This window comes from Dromiciops gliroides, chromosome 3, assembly GCF_019393635.1.
Source record: "Dromiciops gliroides isolate mDroGli1 chromosome 3, mDroGli1.pri, whole genome shotgun sequence".
Lineage (NCBI taxonomy): Eukaryota > Metazoa > Chordata > Mammalia > Microbiotheria > Microbiotheriidae > Dromiciops > Dromiciops gliroides.
The window spans coordinates 262,856,154-262,874,091 of NC_057863.1; the positions used below are offsets into that span (position 1 = coordinate 262,856,154).

Consider the following 17,938-nt stretch of genomic DNA (forward strand, 5'->3'; position numbering starts at 1 on the left):
GAAACTGAGGGCAGGGAAGTTAAGTACATTATCTCATTTGATTCTCACAACAATCCTGCTTGCAAATGTGATTACACTCATACATTTACTAAACTCATGATTTGTGCAAAAGGATAACAGTTTGAGGTGTTACCTTTCCAAAATAAAGTATGTTCATTTTAAGGGAAGCTTTATCCATGTGCCTTAAAGCATAAGGCAGATTAATAACTGGAAAAAAAATATCATGGCAGGCTGGGGGAGCAAAATCTGAGGGAAGTGGCTCCTTGTAGGCCCTAAAATTATTACACGGGTTGGCAACTGCCCTGGCATAACCACAGTTGGAATCAAATGCCACAAAATAATACTAGGGTCCATTTGCAGTACTTTGAATCGGAGTAATGTTACATCCATTAATTACTTCTAGAAGACAGCCTTCCAAATAACTGCTTGCCCAAAGGGAATTAAAAACTTCTCTTTGGTAAGCAGCCATTGTGCATTTTTTACATGAATACCTGTGTGTTTCCTGGAAGGCCAGAGGACTAGAAAGGAAATAATATGAAAGAAACAAAGGAACAAGAAGGAGCAGAAAGAGGCCTAGAAAAAATTAGAGGAGTTCAACAAACCAATTATCCCAAATATAACTGAAGAATTTTAGGGAAAAAAAAGCATTTCTCAACTTATGGTGGAAAGGTTTTACATATATTACATGTTTTTGAAATAAGGATTATAAATTATTATTAAGATAAAAAATACCCAACAGAAAAAATAATTTAAAAATTTTTTAAAACACACAAAAACACCATCAGGAATGTTCCTCTCTTGTCACCTTACAGCCCTCAAGGTCCAATATATCTTATCGAGATGATCAATAATCTCATCAATCTCTTAACTACACTATAAATTTTTTTATCAGTCTCTCAGTTACTGGGTTTTGCCTCCTAAAATGAGATTCAAAGCAATCTGGGAAAAGGGGGGTTTTAAAAACTCTGTTTTTTGTATCTATAGTACAAAATTCTGGGCATACAAAAACTCAATAGCTTGTTATTAATAGACAGAAATCACTGGAGTGTATACTTACAGCTGGAAGGAATCTAAAAGATTATCTAGTCCTACCACCTTACTTTAAAGATAAGGAAACTGAGGGGCAGCTAGGTGGTGCAGTGGATAAAGCACTGGCCCTGGATTCAGGAGGACCTGAGTTCAAATCCAGCCTCAGACACTTGACACTTACTAGCCGTGTGTTCCTGGGCAAATCACTTAACCCCCATTGCCCCACAAAAAAAAAGATAAGGAAACTGAAGCCCAATGAGTTGAAATGACTTGTCCAAGGCCCCACGGAGAGTAAGAGAGAGAACCAGAATTTGAACCCAGGTCTTAGGATTCCAAATCCAATGTTCTTTTTAGTTTAAGCTTAATGGCTCTTCTGCTATCATAAATTGCTAAAATAAGAATTACAGACAAATGAGTTATCTAGTAAAGAGGTGCTCATTTTACCTTTCCCCATCAGAATAATTCATAGAAGCTTCAATGTTACTAGTTGTTGAATCATCTGATCTTCTCATTTGTGAAACTGTGGCTTTTAATTGTTCAACTTCAGTTTTGAGTTCTTCACATTGAAAGCCTATTTGTGTTTTTTCCATTTCTAATAATTCCACCTAACAACAAAAAATTAATTAATTCTCTATTTCCATAACTTAAAGCACTACAAAGCAGAAATATGACTAATTTTATAAAATTATTATGTAATCACAAAACACAAAAGTTTTAGAAAGTGGTTAAGGGAAGAGGAACAACTTTCTATAATTAAAGTTCAATAAATACAAGGGAAAGATAAATGAACATTATTAGTTTTTGTGCATCTTTGTAATAATAATAAAATACTTTTCTACAGAACACTTTTAAGATTTGCAAAATGCTTTACAAAAATTACCTTATCTTATCCTCACAACTCTAGGAAATAGGAACTATTATTAATATTCCCAGATAAGGGGACAGCTAGGTAGCAAAGTGGATAAAGCACCGGCCCTGGATTCAGGAGGACCTGAGTTCAAATCCAGTCTCAGACACCTGACACTTACTAGCTGTGTGACCCTGGGCAAGTCACTTAACCCCAATTGCCTCACTAAAAAAAATATTCCCAGATGAGGAAACTGAAACAGACAGAATTTGCCCAGGGTCACACAGTTGTGTCTGAGGACAGATTTTAACTCAGTCTTCAAGGTCTAGCACTTTATCCACTTAGCACCTAGTTGCCCCCAACATGCTATTTCATGAAGTAGTTTTGAGTAAAAGTCCAATTTTATTCACTATTCACAAAATCGCTGATATAGATATACAGATATATTTAGATCTGCTGAATATAAGGACAAAGTAGTTTTGGTCTTTGTATTATTTCATATTAAATCTAGAGTGGGGCTTAATGAGTCAGCATTATTATAAGATTGGCACTTTATGGTATTATTCATGTATTGATGAATATTTACCATTATATTAATAATTCTAAATTAGAAAAATACCTTGTACTTTAAATTGCTCATTATGCTCTAAATCCCAAATAACCACATTTGGTTTTCTGTTTAGACTATCCTATTGTTTTATCTCTTCTTTACGTTGATTATATATCTTACCTCATTTTTATACTGGTCCCTTTCAACACTGCATTTGTCCAGTTGTCTGAAAACATCATCAAGTTGCACAGCCATTTCGTCCACTTCAGTTTTAGTCTCACTGCTTGAACATTTACTACATTCAGCTTTTAAATTCTGAAAAGTGTTACAGTGTTCTCTCAGCTTTTCTATCTCCTTCAAAGCCTGCTCTAATTGAAACGCCAACTGCTCTGGACTTCTGGAATTTCCATTAACGTTTTCAAGTAAAAATGTAACATCAGTTTCAGTCGATTGCTCACAAGTTTCCTTTTTCACATATTTATCATTAATTTCAACAATCTTCATTTCTAAATTTTCCACTTTTTCCATTAACATTTCACATTGCCTTTTGTAATTTTCTTTTTCTTCATTGGCAAGCTGCAATTCATTTTTAAATTCACTTAACTGGTATCCAGTGTCACCTGAAGAGTTATCAAATCTATTCAGAGTTTCTTGATTTGACTCCGCTTCTAAAATGGCTTGCTGTGTACTATCTTGGCAATCCATGTCATCTTCAATAGGTTCTTCCTTTTTAATTGCTAACTTTGGAATTTCAGTTTGTGTTGCAGCAGACTTCGGTTCATAGTCACATCCAGAACTGGATACAGAACTGATTTGTGAAGTAAATGGCTCGCAAGGTTCTTGGTGAGCAACACTCTCAGACTGAGTATCATTTTGCTCTGTATGAATCTGTTCAGTTTTTACTACTGTAACAGAATCTACAGAAGGTTTGGGGGTACTGTTCTCTTCTAAGATAATGACATCATCATCATCGTATTTTATTATCTTTGCACTCGAAGGAGTCAAACAACCAGAAGATCTCCGTTTGAAGCTAGAGCTAGAAAAGAATAAATTGTTCAGCTGTGTATGTATAAGACAAGTAGATAGGCTATGGTAAGCTTGTGCCAAATAATTTTATTTAATGAATATAACCATAACTCTAATTGGATAATCTAAAAGTTTCTGCAAAAACTCCTTCAAGGATAATGAATTAACATCATATATTAAACAGCATTAATCAAAAACTTAATGCCATTAAAGAATAATTCTCAGGTACTGAAAAACTAAATTAAAAATAATTAAAACAGCATTTTTAAAGGAACCAATTTCCACAAATTCTTTTCCCTTTTTAACAATTTATGGGCTTTTTACTATATTTCAATAAATACTACTTTCTATGTAAAATCATTACTTTGCCCAAGTGTTACAAGTTAAAAATGCAACAGTAAAAATTTAAAGATGGAGTAGTACATTTTATAGGAATTTGGGAATTAAACAACTCACTATATTTTAAAGAGCTGAAATCACAAAGCATTGGAGCTGCAAGGAATTCTTAAAACACAAACTAGATTAATGCTTTCTTTTACCAGATGAAAAAACTGAGACCAAGACAGATTAAATAGTTTCCCCCCAGTTTTCCACCATGGAGCTAGGCTGAATGAGTTTCAACTGGTGCTGTAAAATGAGCTGGAGAAGGAAATGGCAAAGCACTCCAGTATCTCTGCCAAGAAAACCCCCCAAGAAGGGAGTCACACAAAGTCAGACGTGACTAAAAAGCAACCAAACAACAAAATGTGTGTGTGTGCGTGTGCGTGTGCATGTACACATACACATATGGTTTTGCCATTTCCTTCTCCAGCTCATTTTATGGAGAAAAAACTGAGGCAAACATGGTTAAGTGATTTGCCCACCAGGGTCACACAGCTAGTAAGTATTTGAGGTCAAATTTGAACTCAGGAAGATGAGTCTTTCTGACTCCAAGCCAGGTGCCATATCCATTTTATCACCTAGCACTGCCCCATACCCACACGCACACTTTTGTCTGATAGGAAGATTCAAGAGGCTCACTGAGCAAAGTTATCTATGTTAGATCTTGTGCAGTTCTCATATGTATGGGAAATATCTCACTGGAGGAGAACATTTAAGGAAGCATTCAGCTTATCAAATCAAAGGCTTTTTAAAAATAATAATCAACAATAAGCAGTCAGATCTTTTTCTATATCTTTTGATCAGCTCTATGGCAGTAAGGATGGGAGTCTACTCTGAAAGATCAAAAAGCCTATCTGTTCTGTTCTAATACTCCAGTGGCCTATATGCATATGGGACTGGTCTTGTGAAAATATGGGTTGATAGCCTCTTATATTTTCTTGTTGTTGTTGTTGTTGTTGCAGGGCACTGAGGGTTAAGTGACTTGCCCAGGGTCACACAGCTAGTAGGTGTGAAGTGTCTGAGGCCAGATTTGAACTCAGGTCCTCCTGAATCCAGGGCTGGTGCTTTATCCACTGCACCACCTAGCTGCCCCATCTCTTACATTTTCTTTGGTCACTTCTTGTGGTTGATAATAAGGGCCATGTCTTTTAGGTTATTAGAATGGTAGTCTCATTTTTGTGGCAAGCAATTTAACTTGGTTAAACTTCTAAGAACAAAGACAAGAGAAGCAGCTGGATTAGACAAAGCCAATATAGAGAAGACAATAGCGGAGATAACAATTGTGAAGCCATTGAAGGACCAAATATAAAATATATATAGGAAAGGAAAAGACTAATTGTGTGGGAAAATCTCCCATTTTTATTAAAATTTTAAAGAAGGCAGCAAAGAAAAAAATGATCAGTCTATGTGCATACTCATCTACATGAAACTTTTATGAGAATAATCTACAAATTCATTGAGGGTATCCTCACAGTTAGGGTAGTATTAGGGAACAGGCAATTTGCTAGAGCAAAATTCCACACCCAAGGTTCTCTTTCATGAATGTCTCCCATTCATAAATCAAAATTATTCCTGATTCCTTGAAATATATATCAGAGGCAAACCTTGTTCAAGGACTCCTTTATTATTAGTAGGAGGCAACAACATAAAATGGGGAGACAGGCTCACTGACAATGTTTGCCACTATCATAATACAACAGAGTGCAAGTTAGGTTAGAGTGACACCAAAAATGGTAAAATCTTTCAAATGCTCTTCTTTGTGAATAACAATGCTAGTTTCATCAAGCCCAAATTGTTTACAAAGCCTCTTAGAAAAGAACAATAACCACTCAAGAGTTTGGCTTAACCATCCCCGCCAGAAAAACTAAGTGTATGAATGTTATCTATTGTGCAAATTATGTTATTTTGTTAGAATTGATTCTAATCAATCAGCTCAACCATCAGTATTGGACTGAAAGATAAAAGAATGAATGTGGCCAAATGGGGAATGACAATAAACTTCATTAAAAGGCCCATCTTTTTATTACCAGTACCACATCAATGTTGTAAAATACTACAGACTCCAGAGAATTAAAAATTCAGAAGGCAACAGAATGGCACATACTGGTATTATCAGGCTGTCATACGATAAAGAAATACAATTAAATAAAACAATGTAATAGACATATCTGATTAGAAAAGAAAATGGATCAGTCATGAGAAGAAAGTAATAGATAACCCAGTAGATAGCCATCTGCTCTACTTGTAGTCTCACTTTATCAGGAAGAAGTGATTCTTTTCCTACCTCCCTCCTTTTTTCAACTCCTTTAGCATGCTGGGTACATGTCCAATGGCAAATTTACAGGAATTCATGAATTCACAAAGGTAAGCAGGGTAAGTGGAAGTTTTGTAATATGAGTTAATCCACAATGATGGGATCACAGATCTTCTGAATAAGCAAAGTTCATCCCCAAACCAACAGCCCCATCAAGGTCCTTAATAACTCGGTCCCTCTCAGTCCAGTCAAACTATATTATGAGAACCCTTCACCCTTGATGGGTTGGGCTCTGCTCCCCCTCACATACCACACCTCTTCTTATTTCCATGTCTTTGGCTCATGGGGTCATCAGCAATCCCAAAGCACCCCGTTCTAACACTCCAACTATCCAAATCTTACCCCATTCATGGAAGCCTGGATTAAGTCCTACATTTTTCATTAAATCCTTCTGAATTTAACTACTATAAATTCTACACCACAAAACTATACTGTATTCTTCTTTACTTATTTAGTTTTCTTAAATTTTATTCCTAATCAAGTTACTAAACTTGGTTAGCACTTTTTTCCCTACAGTATATAGTACATAAAAGAGATTGAATGTGTGTAAAATGCTGACCAATAAGTCAACATATGTACACACAAAATCAGATCAAATACCATAATTGATACTAATTTAAGTACTGTGGTCTAATTTTATTGAAGTGGAAAGAAAATTCTTAGAAATTAAAGAATAGCATGTAATTTATGCTCACTATAAGATTTTACACAAATATAATTAAATATAACTAGAACTATATTGTTGCCCCAAGTAGCAATGAAAAGTATTCTCAAAATTAAGGAGAAAAACATAACCTACTAAAAACTAACCTGTTGTCAAGATCCAGTTGAGATGATTGATGTGATCTTGGAATGCTTTCCTTCACTGGGGTGGTGAAGTCTTTACATGAAGAGGAAGCATGGCTTTTCATATATAATTCATTACAAGACTGCAGAAAGATTAGAATTTTCTTAGTGTAAAGAATTAATTGTTATTAATTCTTTACATTAGGAAGTATACCGGGTTATTATTTTCCCTTTTATTTCTGAAGGTTTAGAGGTTACTAATGTTACTACAACATAAGACTTTTTTTTTAAAGGAATATATTTTACATTTTTTAAAATTCATAAAACTGTACATATTAAAACCAAAGTCACATATATTTCTCTATATAAATCATCATCCCAAACTAGGTTTGGTTACCTGAGAGTTAAACTCCAGTCGTTTCATCTTGAATTTTTCTTTATCTCTTAATATTGGAAGGAAAATAAACAAAAATTAAAAATCTAAATGAAATGATTCAGCAGTAGTATGCCCCAACAACATATTTTACTGTCTCATCTAGTAGCACACATGACCAGTTGAGCACAAAATAAAAGGATAATCTAAATTTATATAACTTCTGTTCCTTCCTAGAAAGTCACAGTATCTACCAGTATAACAACATATAAAGATAATTCATAGCAAAGACTCAGTAACTTGGATTATACTTATTTTGGAATATGAATTTTATCAAGGCTAGACTAAGTTCCAGGGCTAATAAAGCCCTGGAGTTAACAAAGGCTGAATAGGTCAACTGTCCTAAAAATCTAATCAAAAAGGCTTTAAACTGGGGCAGCTAGGTGGCACAGTGGATAGAGCACCGGCCCTGGAGTCAGGAGTACCTGAGTTCAAATCAGGCCTCAGACACTTAACACTTAACACTTACTAGCTGTGTGACCCTGGGCAAGTCACTTAACCCCAATTGCCTCACTTAAAAAAAAAAAAAAGCCTTTAAACCAAAAAAGGACAGGGGAAGGAGAAAACTGGCATTGTTTATTTACCAAACTATAAAGAATACAATCAAGGAAGAAAAAAGGATAGCCTTCTGGGTTAAAATAACCATTTCAAAGGAGACAAAATCCAAGAAAGGAGCCGGTAATAAACCTGTGGCCTCAAATGACTATACACTAATGCCCAAAGTCTGGGCAATAGGTAAAAAGGAACTAGAGGTTCTAACAATGGAAAAGGTGACCTCATAAATAAATAAGATTTTGGTGGAAAGAAAGCCATTATGAGAATATGGCTCTGGAATAGGTTATGTCGGAATGAAAAACAGGTCATGTATGTTAAAACGAAGGTATTTCCTTTATTAATTTGAGAAAATCCAATATGAAGAAGAAAAAAGCATTTAGATAAAGATCAAGGGAAAGAGAAAAAGTGATTTTTTTCATCTGAAAAAAATTAGCTTGGCACAGAAGCATGCATGATCTTGCAGTACTAGAATACATAAACATCTACAGATATTCTTTTTGCCAAAAGCATAGCAGTTAATAACTTCATGCTTTTAAAAGTGGAGGAACTAACAAGGGAAAATTCTATGCTGAATATGATTTCCCTAACAGAGAAGAACTGAGTGCTGAGGTAGAAATGATGAGAACACTGGGAGAAGTGACCACTCCCCTCTACACTTTGTGATAGCCTAGCTTAGTCTTACATGTACTTTAGATTTCATGAAAGAAAATTTCAAAAGCTTCCATATTACAGTGCTATAGAAGTCATCCCAGTAAGGCTAGGAAACTCAACTAATAAAATTCTAAAGACATAAATGGAAAGAATTCCAATGCAAATGAAAAAAGTTGTCTAAGAGTCCAATGTGGCTGCACATGGAAATCACAAACCAATTTAGATTTTTAAAATATATGTAAAGAAAATGAAAGAGGCAAGTCAGAAAGGATGAATATAAAAGCACACCAGCCTTTAAAAATAGTACCAGGAGGGGCAGCTAGATGGCGCAGTGGATAGAGCACCAGCCCTGGAGTCAGGAGTACCTGGGTTCAAATCCGGTCTCAGACACTTAACACTTACTAGCTGTGTGACCCTGGGCAAGTCACTTAACCCCAATTGCCTCACTAAAAAAAAAAAAGAAAGAAAGGAAAAAAAATAGTACCAGGAGGCAGCTAGGTGGCGCAATGGATAAGGCACCGGACCTGGATTCAGGAGGACCTGAGTTCAAATCTGACCTCAGACACTTGACACTTACTCACTGTGTGACCCTGGGCAAGTCACTTAACCCTCATTGCCCTACCAAAAAAAAAAAATAGTACCAAGGATGCTAAAGCTTAGGATGAATGAGCTATGGCTGTCAAAGGAAGCTAAGAATAAAGAAAAGGTATTTTTTTGGTTTGTTTTTTTAAACTACAGTAAAGGGGAAAAGGATGAGGAAAGGGATAAAACCACAGGGTAGTGTGGATGTTATAATGATAACTGACAATGGAGGAAAGACAGAATGGTCAGTAGTTCTCAGTGCCCTCTGTGCCCTTGACAAATTCATGTTACCTGAACCAAATAAAGCTACACTTTGAGGTACTAGAAGAAATGGTCACTATGCCTGCTTAACCTACTTCAATGTCACTACATGCTCCACACCAACATAAGGAACCAATTCAGCTCTGAAACTCCTACACATGCTTCATGTAGCCCAGTATATCTAGCTAGCTCTAGATTATCCAGATATCTAGATGCTCTTGACAAGCTTCATTTTACATTTATCTCTAGGGAAGCTTCTTACATGCTACCACACAACAAACCTTCCTAATGTCTATGTTCTTTTCTAGCTCTGGAGTCATATCAAATCAATTCTCCTTTTCTATAGTTCCATTCACTATCCTTGTACCAAACTCTGCTCCCTACCCACTGCTCTTCTATAAGTGTTGCCTCGCCTTTTTAGAATATAAGCTCCTTAAGGGTAAGGACCAGATCCCTTTTATACTTGTATCTTCTGTATTTGGCACATGGCAAATATTTTTTTTGTTTTGTTGTTGGTTTTTTTGGTGAGGCAATGGGGGGTTAAGTGACTTGCCCAGGGTCACACAGCTAGTAAGTGTCAAGAGTCTGAGGTCAGATTTGAACTCAGGTCCTCCTGAATCCAGCGCCGGTGCTCTTCCACTGCGCCACCTAGCTGCCCTGTTTAAAAAAAAAAGGGGGGGGGTGTTAAATATTTTTAATAAATACTTTTTTTACTTATTCATGGGACTGAAGAAAGACAAATGTTCAAATTTTCCGAAAAGAGAACAGACTCTGCAAACTACAGACCAGAAATTTTGACCTTGATTCCTGGGAAGAAAATTCTATAACAAATAAACAAACAAACAAATAAATAAAAAGGAAATTCTATAACAGATTAATGATGTAGTACAGGTTATGCAGAATTAGTATGGCTTCATGCAGAACAGTTCATACTATATCAACTTTATACTAACTTTCAGCAAATAAACTAGCAGATGAAGGGAATACTGTACATACCTACTATCTATTCTAACTAATCTTAAAAAAAGAAAAAAAAAATTTATTAGACTCTACCGATCCATCATACATTCGTCCTCTTTCTCAGCCAAAATCCTACAAATAGCTTTCATTCATTCTTTCCACTTTCTCTCCTCTCTGCAATGACTTCTGACACTCAAATGAAATTCATCTTTCCAAAGTTACTCTTAAATGATATGCTCTGAGTTGCCAAATTTGATGATCTAAGTCTTCATCCTTATCAACTAATCTGCTGCACTGACACTGGATATAATCACACTACTCTCTCCTGGTTCTCCTACTGTCTACCCCCTATCCTTCTATCATGTTCTCCAACTGTAGGTGTTCCTGGGAGGTTCTGTCCTAAGACTTCTCCTAGCCTACACTTGATCTCTTGGTAACCTCATCAACTCACATTATTTATATGTAGGATGAATCACAACGCATACCCTCTGCCCTGAACTTCAGTTTTCTATCGCCATCAGCATTACCTAGGACCACTCACTCTGCCTCACTACACCACGTCTAATCAGTTGCCAAATCTATCTTCGCAACATCTCTTCAATGTGACCCCTTTTTTTCACTCACATAGCCACCACACACACAAGCATCATGTCTCACATAGATTATTTCAACAGTCTCCTAATTGGTCTCCCTGCCTCAAGTCACTCACTACTCCAGTCCATCCTACTCAATACTGTCCAAGTAAGTACAGGTTCAACTATATGACTCCTCTTTTTTATTCAACTTTAGTAGCTTTCTATTGCCTCTAGTATGAAATATAAACTTGTCTCGTTAGCTTTTAACCTTATACCAGACCCTCTTTCCAGCCTCAATGGCCTCACTCTGTGACCCAGTCTCTATTCCTCCTATACAACACTACAGTTCTCATATATAGAACATATAGGAGATGATTTACATTATGTGTGAAAAATCAAATCTTGTAAATGGGAGAAAAATAAAGAAAAAATTATTTTCAAAAAGTTATTAAAACATCCTGACTTTTGGCCCACCCTGTATTTAAATACTCTATATCTATTAGTATTTATTCTCTTTATATCTTCATATATACTTGTTTTCTCCCATGTAAGATCTTGTGAGAAAGGCTGGTTTCATCAAACAGTATTTACATATCCAGTACATAATGCAATGCTAGGCACATAGCAATGGTCTTATAAATGTCAGTTGAATGACTGACAATTTACAGAGATTTTAGCACATTATTTGAGAAAGTCTTTCATGTTATTTTTATGGAAAAAGATAGATGTGGATGAAAGAATAAGATGGATTCAAAAATAGTTGAAAACAAGGAATCAAAGAATAGTTGTCTATGGCTCAGTAATAACATGGTAGAAAGTCCCTAGTGGATATGTGCTTCTGTTGTTTTAATTAAAATTTTTGTCAGTGGAAGAACCATATGAATTGATGTAGAGTAAAAGGAGAACAAAAGAGAACAAGTTATATAGTAACAACAAAGTAAAGACAACTTTGAAAAAATTAAGAGCTCTGATCAATGCAGCGGCCCACCATGACTCCAGAAGGCAATATTCATGAAGCATGCTATCCATCTCTGAAGAGAGAAACGGGACAGACTCAAGATGCAGGGCATTTATTTTTGGATATTGCCAATGTGAGAAATTATTACAAGGTTGTCTGATTTTTTTTTCTTTTGTTTCAGTAGAAATAAAAGGAAGGTGAGAAAGAGGAAATTTTTTTAAATGAAAAAAAATTTAAGGAGAAAAAAATCTGCAGATGACACAAAGCTGAAAAGAATAGCTAGCACACTGAATGAGAGAGTCAGGACTCAGAAATCTTGACAAGCTTGAGCACTGGACTAATTCAACTTCAACTGGGACTAATGTAAAATCTTATCAGCTTGGCTGAAAAAAATCAACTTCCTAAGTCCATGATGGAAGGTTAGACAGAGTTGAACAAATATCTGTTTGAATAGACAAGTCTGACAAATGTCAACAGTGTGATATGGTGGCCAAAAAACTAATGTGATCTTGGACTACACTAATAAGCATAGTTTACAATATAGGGGTGATGGTCCCATTTTGCTCTGCCCTGGTCCGATAACATATGGAACACTGCGTTCAACTCTAGACACAGTTTAGGAAGGACATTAATAAACTGAAGAGCATCCAGAGCAAGGCACCAAGGATGGTGAAGTGTCCAGAGTCCATCATATAAAGATTAATTTAAGGAATTAGGTTATATTTATCACAGAAAAGAACAAACTCAAGAGGGACAGGTGGGCTGTCTTCAAATATGTGAAGGACTATTATGGGAAAGAGATCATCATTAGACTTGTTATGATAGCCCTAGAGGAAAGACTCGGAAGCAGTGGGCAAAATTTACAAAGGTCAGATTTAGACTTAATGCCAAGAAACATACTTCCTAAAATCTGGAGCTTTCCAAAAGGAGAATGGCTGCCTTGGGAGGCCGAAGATCTCTTATTAGAGAGAGATCTTCAAGCAGAAGCTAAATGACTATTTGTAGAATGTATTATAGCAAGGATTAGACCAAATGGCTACCTGAGGTCCCTTCCAAATCTTAAAAGTGTATGATTCTATCAAATTACCCCATCTAAGAAGTACAAGAAGTAAAACAATATCATATTATGTAGAAGCTTCTAAGACTTGTATAGTAGACAGAAAATCCTTTACCAACTCTAAGAAATAGCTAGTACAGGAAGCTGCTACCACAATTCTCTACCTTAAAGCATAGTTGACACTGCTAGCCACAGAAAAAAATATTCTTTATCAATTATTTTTGCCAAATCCTTTCAGTAGAAATAAGACAACTTGGATTAATCTAAATACCAAAATATCAAGTCCAGTTTTTTCATGTAGCAGGTCATAAACAAATACTGCTATAACCAGGAAAGGCATTTAAATTTCTTTGTTTTGAAGGCATTGATATATTACTTACTTTTTCTTTTGGGTTTTTTCATATGTGGGATGTACTACATCTTCATCTTCAGGTTCTTCTGGTACACTGCAACTCCTAGTTAGAAAAGCAGATGACAAAAATGTCAGTAGTACCTTTTCATACATATTCACCCCCATTACAAAATACAGTCTACAAACTAACTCTACCTGAACTGTGGGTCAGGATTCAAGGAGCAATACCATTTTTCAGGCAGATTATCTATTATTATTCCATCTGGCAGTTTTCGCCATTTTAGGCAAGAATCACACTGAACCCATGTCTGGTCAGGCTGTTTCCTGTAAGAGACAAAATCTTGTTACACAAATTTGGCTACCCGGTAATAGCTACCTTTACATTTTAATTTGCCACGCAAAATGGTGCTACTCTCTTAGATATTTCCCCAAATTTTAACTCAACAATTTTAGAATAAGCTAGTCAGATGAAAGGTCTATCAAGCTGAAAAGGTTCAAAATACAGTCCAGGCAAAGTCCATCTGGTGACATATTAACACCATAACTAAGTATGGAAAGGGTCATTATGACTAAGATGGCTACTAAGTAATGGATCATCTAGCCATGCTAAACAAAGAAAAATAGAAAATAATCCTTAAGCTGTATGTCCTCCTTGTTATTCCCAAAGTGGCAGTGGAAAAAGCAGAAAAGCAGGCAAAGAATTTGCCATTTTTATAACACATAAAGTACCTTTTGTTACCCTAACTATGAGAGACTTTTGTCCAATGACCAATAAATCAATATATTTCTGTAAGAAATGAACAGTACTGACATTCTAGATAAGAATTAATTATAGGTTAATGGAAAATTAGCTCACTAACATTTCTTGAAGAGGTAAATAAGAAAATAAGCAGTTTCTTATTATGTCTCAAAGGTAATAAAATAATTTCATGGGACAAAGTTACCAATGATCTCTCAATTGCCAAATCCAATTGCCTTTTTCTCAATTCTCATTCTTCTCAAGTTTTCAGCAACCTTTAGCACTTTTTATTCATTCATTCATTCATTCGTTTGTTTTTTTTGTTTATTTTGTGGGACAATGAGGTTAAGTGACTTGCCATGGTCACAAAGCTAGTTAGTGTCAAGTGTCTGAGGCAGGATTTGAACTCAGGTCCTCCTGAATCCAGGACAGGTGCTTTATCCACTGTGCCGCCTAGCTGCCTCTAAAGAGGTACATGAGGTTTTTTTTTTGTTTTTTTTTTGAGGGTCCTTTAGCACTTTTGATACTCTGCTTAATACTCTCTTCTCTCAAGGTCTTTAGGACACCATTCTCTCCTGGCTGTGCTCCTACCTTCAGTCTCCTTGCTGGGTCGCCATCTATATCATGTCCTTTAACCATAGGTGTCTCACAGGGTTCTGTGCTCTCTTCTTTTCTGCCTCTATAACTGCTTTTCAAACATCTCAAACAGGATGTCCAGGAGACATCCTAAACTCAAGGTGTCCAAAACTGAACTTTTTTCTCCAAATCCTTGTCCCTCAATACTCCCTTCCCTGATTTACCTGTTGCTATAGAGGGCATATTCATCCTCCCAGTCCCTCAGGCTCACAATCTAGGTGTCATCTAAATGGACCTTTTCCAGACCATGATACAATAAAAAAAAACATTCATTGAAGTGCCTTGGAAGCATAGACAAAAAATTAATTGGAAGCTAAGTAATATAATTCCAAAGAATAGCTGGGTCAAATATCATAAAAAAGTTCTAATTCCTATCATTTATGTATTTGTAGTCATTATATTCAAATATGAAAGGGGACTGCACCACTAAGGAAGATGAAATTAAAGCAATTGTGAGGAACATTTTGCCCAGTTATGTGTTAAAAAAAAACTGATTATGTGAAATGGATGAATATTTACAAAAATATAAATTGCCCAGATTAACAGAAAAGGAAATACAATACTTAAATAATCCTATCTTAGAATAACAAATTGAACAAGACATAAATGAGCTCTCTAAGAAACTCCCTGGGACTAGATGGACTTACAACTGAATGTTCATAAATATTTAAAGAACAATTAAATCCAATATTATATAAACTATATGAAAAAATAAGTAAAGAAGTAGTCCAGGGCAGGGGGTAGAGCCAAAATTTGCCTGAGCTCTCCCGATTTCCCCTCAAAATAACAAAATAAAGACAACAAATTCTGGAATTGCAGAACCAACAAAAGGACAAATTGACACAATTTACTAGACCAAGACAACTTAGAAGGTCAGCAAGAAAGCTGTCTCACTGGGGTAGAGTGGATGGACTGATGAAGTATATGCAGACTGAAGCATACTTTTTTAAACTTCATTTTTGGAGGGGATTTTTTTTGTTTTTGTTTCGCAACATGACTAATATGGAAATATGTTTGGTATGACTGCATGTGTAATATATATAAAATTGCTTGCCTATTTAATGAAGGGAAAGGGAAGGAAGTGAGAGAGAGAATTTGGAATTTCACATGTATAACTGATTTGCCTTCTCAATGAGTGTGGAGGACATGTATAACTATATATACATACATACATACATATATATATATATATATATTATATATAGTGCTTTTTAAGGTAGTAAAAAATTAGAAACATGAGTGTTTATCAATTAGAAAACAATTATAAGAGAACATTATTTGTTGTGGGGTTTTTCTTTTTTTTTTTTTTGGTTTGGTGGAGAACAGGGAAAGAAAGAAGGGAAAGACCAGATTTTATGATTCCATGGGTCTTAGTAATTCCCAGTATGGAAATAACCTCCAGCAATGCAGAATAGGAGCTCAGTCTTAGTGAGTTTCCCATTATAATATAGCTAGTATGTGTCAGGCACTACTTGGTACCAGGTTTTCCTAACTCCAAGGCTAACTTTTTTATCTGTTAGCCAAGGCCACTTTGTAGTAATACTATGGATTTTTCAGAAATGATGAATGTGAACAATTCAAAGAAACATAGATAAACAAAAAAAAAAATTACAAAGTTACAAAAATAATAAAACAATGCAAAAAGAAAAGGAGGAACTCTATTTTGGATGAAGAATGATACAAACACTATTGCAAAGCAGTTACTTAGTTGGTTTTGCTTAAAAGTATTTCTTTGTTACAAGAGACTGGGAAGAGAAGGGATATCAGAAACCTATTGTGATATAAAAAAGCAATCACTAAACCTTTAAAAAATCAAAGTCTAGATGTAAGTGAGCTGAAATATTATCAATGATTGTTTTATATACATGACTTGACAATTAGCCAGTAAAGGTATAATGAGAAAAGGTAATTGGGTGTTTTTTTTCTGCAAAGTGAGAAATACTCCACTAGAATCCAGGACACGTTAAAAAGGACTGAGTAGGGGTTTTAGACTGTTTTTTGTGTCATGAACCCCTTTAGCAGTTTGGTCAAGCCTATAAACTCTCGCAAATACTTTAAAATGCATAAAATAAAACATATAGCATTATAAAGAAAACCAATTATATTGAAATACAACAGTTAAAATACTGGGGGGGGGGATTAAAAAATTAAGTCCATAGACACTAGATTAAGAACTCCTATTCTAGAGAAAGTCATCTGGCCTATGTTCCAGACACTACGCTGAGTGCTGGGGATATAAAAAAAGGCAGAAAAACAAACAACTCCTGCTCTCAAGGAGCTCACAGAATAAAATGTGGGTAGTCTCAGAGGGAAGGCACTAAGATTAAGGAGGACCAAGGAAAGCTTTTTTCAGAAGACAGATTAGCTGAGAAACCAGATGAGTCAGAAGATGAAGAGGGAAAAGCATTCTAAGCATAGGGGACAATGCTCTCTAAGTTGGAGCTGCAAGTGTCACATGGGAAGAATAGAGATTTTATGGCATTCTAAGGAAAAAATAAAAATCACACGGGAAAAGGCATGTATGGACTAGAATCTTCATTGTGGAAAGACTTGTTATGCTACATTACATACACATACATTACAAAAAGATCCAGTGATACAGTCCGGACTAGACCTCTGATTTGGTAGACAATAAAGAGAATTACAAAGAAACTCCCTCTACCAATGCAGGCAGGCATCTTCTCTGCAATTTTATCTATCATCTTGGAGAATTGCTCAGAGTACTGAAAAGGTTCACAGAGCAGTATGTGTGAGAGGCAGGACTTAAACACATATCATCTTCCTGGTGCCAAGGCTGGCTCTCAAAACACTTAATCATGTAGGTTCCCTCCACTGAAACAATGTACTATTAATAGGAGGTAACACATATTTTAATATTTTAATAAAAAACAACAACAATAAACTTATGATAAGAACAAGTATGGATTACAGTCAGACAATAAGATATAGGCATACTAGAATATGGTTATTTCATAGTTTCAAAGTCTCCCCAAAGGCAACTAGTAGAAAAAGCAATGGATCTGGAGCCAAAAGAGACTAGAATTCAGATCTCATCTGCCACTTATTAACAAGGTGTCTACTGTATAAGTGACAACATCTAATCCTGTTATTACCTATACCACAGGGTTTTTGTAATGACCAGATGAGAACATTGATGTACTTTACAAACTGTATATAAATTTGTTGTTATTGTTATAGATGAAATTTTACCAAAGTCTGGAAAAATCTAGCCAGAATATCTCAAAA

General features: G+C 35.5%; 1 protein-coding gene across 2 annotated transcripts in view; it reads right to left on the reverse strand.

The window, feature by feature from the left end:
- MORC3 (MORC family CW-type zinc finger 3) overlaps positions 1–17,938 on the reverse strand; it is a 74,483-nt gene that overhangs the window by 2,266 nt on the left and 54,279 nt on the right. For both annotated transcript variants that reach the window (XM_043996289.1, XM_043996290.1), the window contains exons 11-16: positions 13,513–13,641; positions 13,346–13,420; positions 7,331–7,376; positions 6,958–7,076; positions 2,607–3,462; positions 1,474–1,634 (exon numbers count right to left, since the gene is read on the reverse strand). In XM_043996289.1, coding sequence (XP_043852224.1) covers positions 1,474–1,634; positions 2,607–3,462; positions 6,958–7,076; positions 7,331–7,376; positions 13,346–13,420; positions 13,513–13,641 — 1,386 coding nt within the window. The remainder of the gene's footprint in view (positions 1–1,473; positions 1,635–2,606; positions 3,463–6,957; positions 7,077–7,330; positions 7,377–13,345; positions 13,421–13,512; positions 13,642–17,938) is intronic.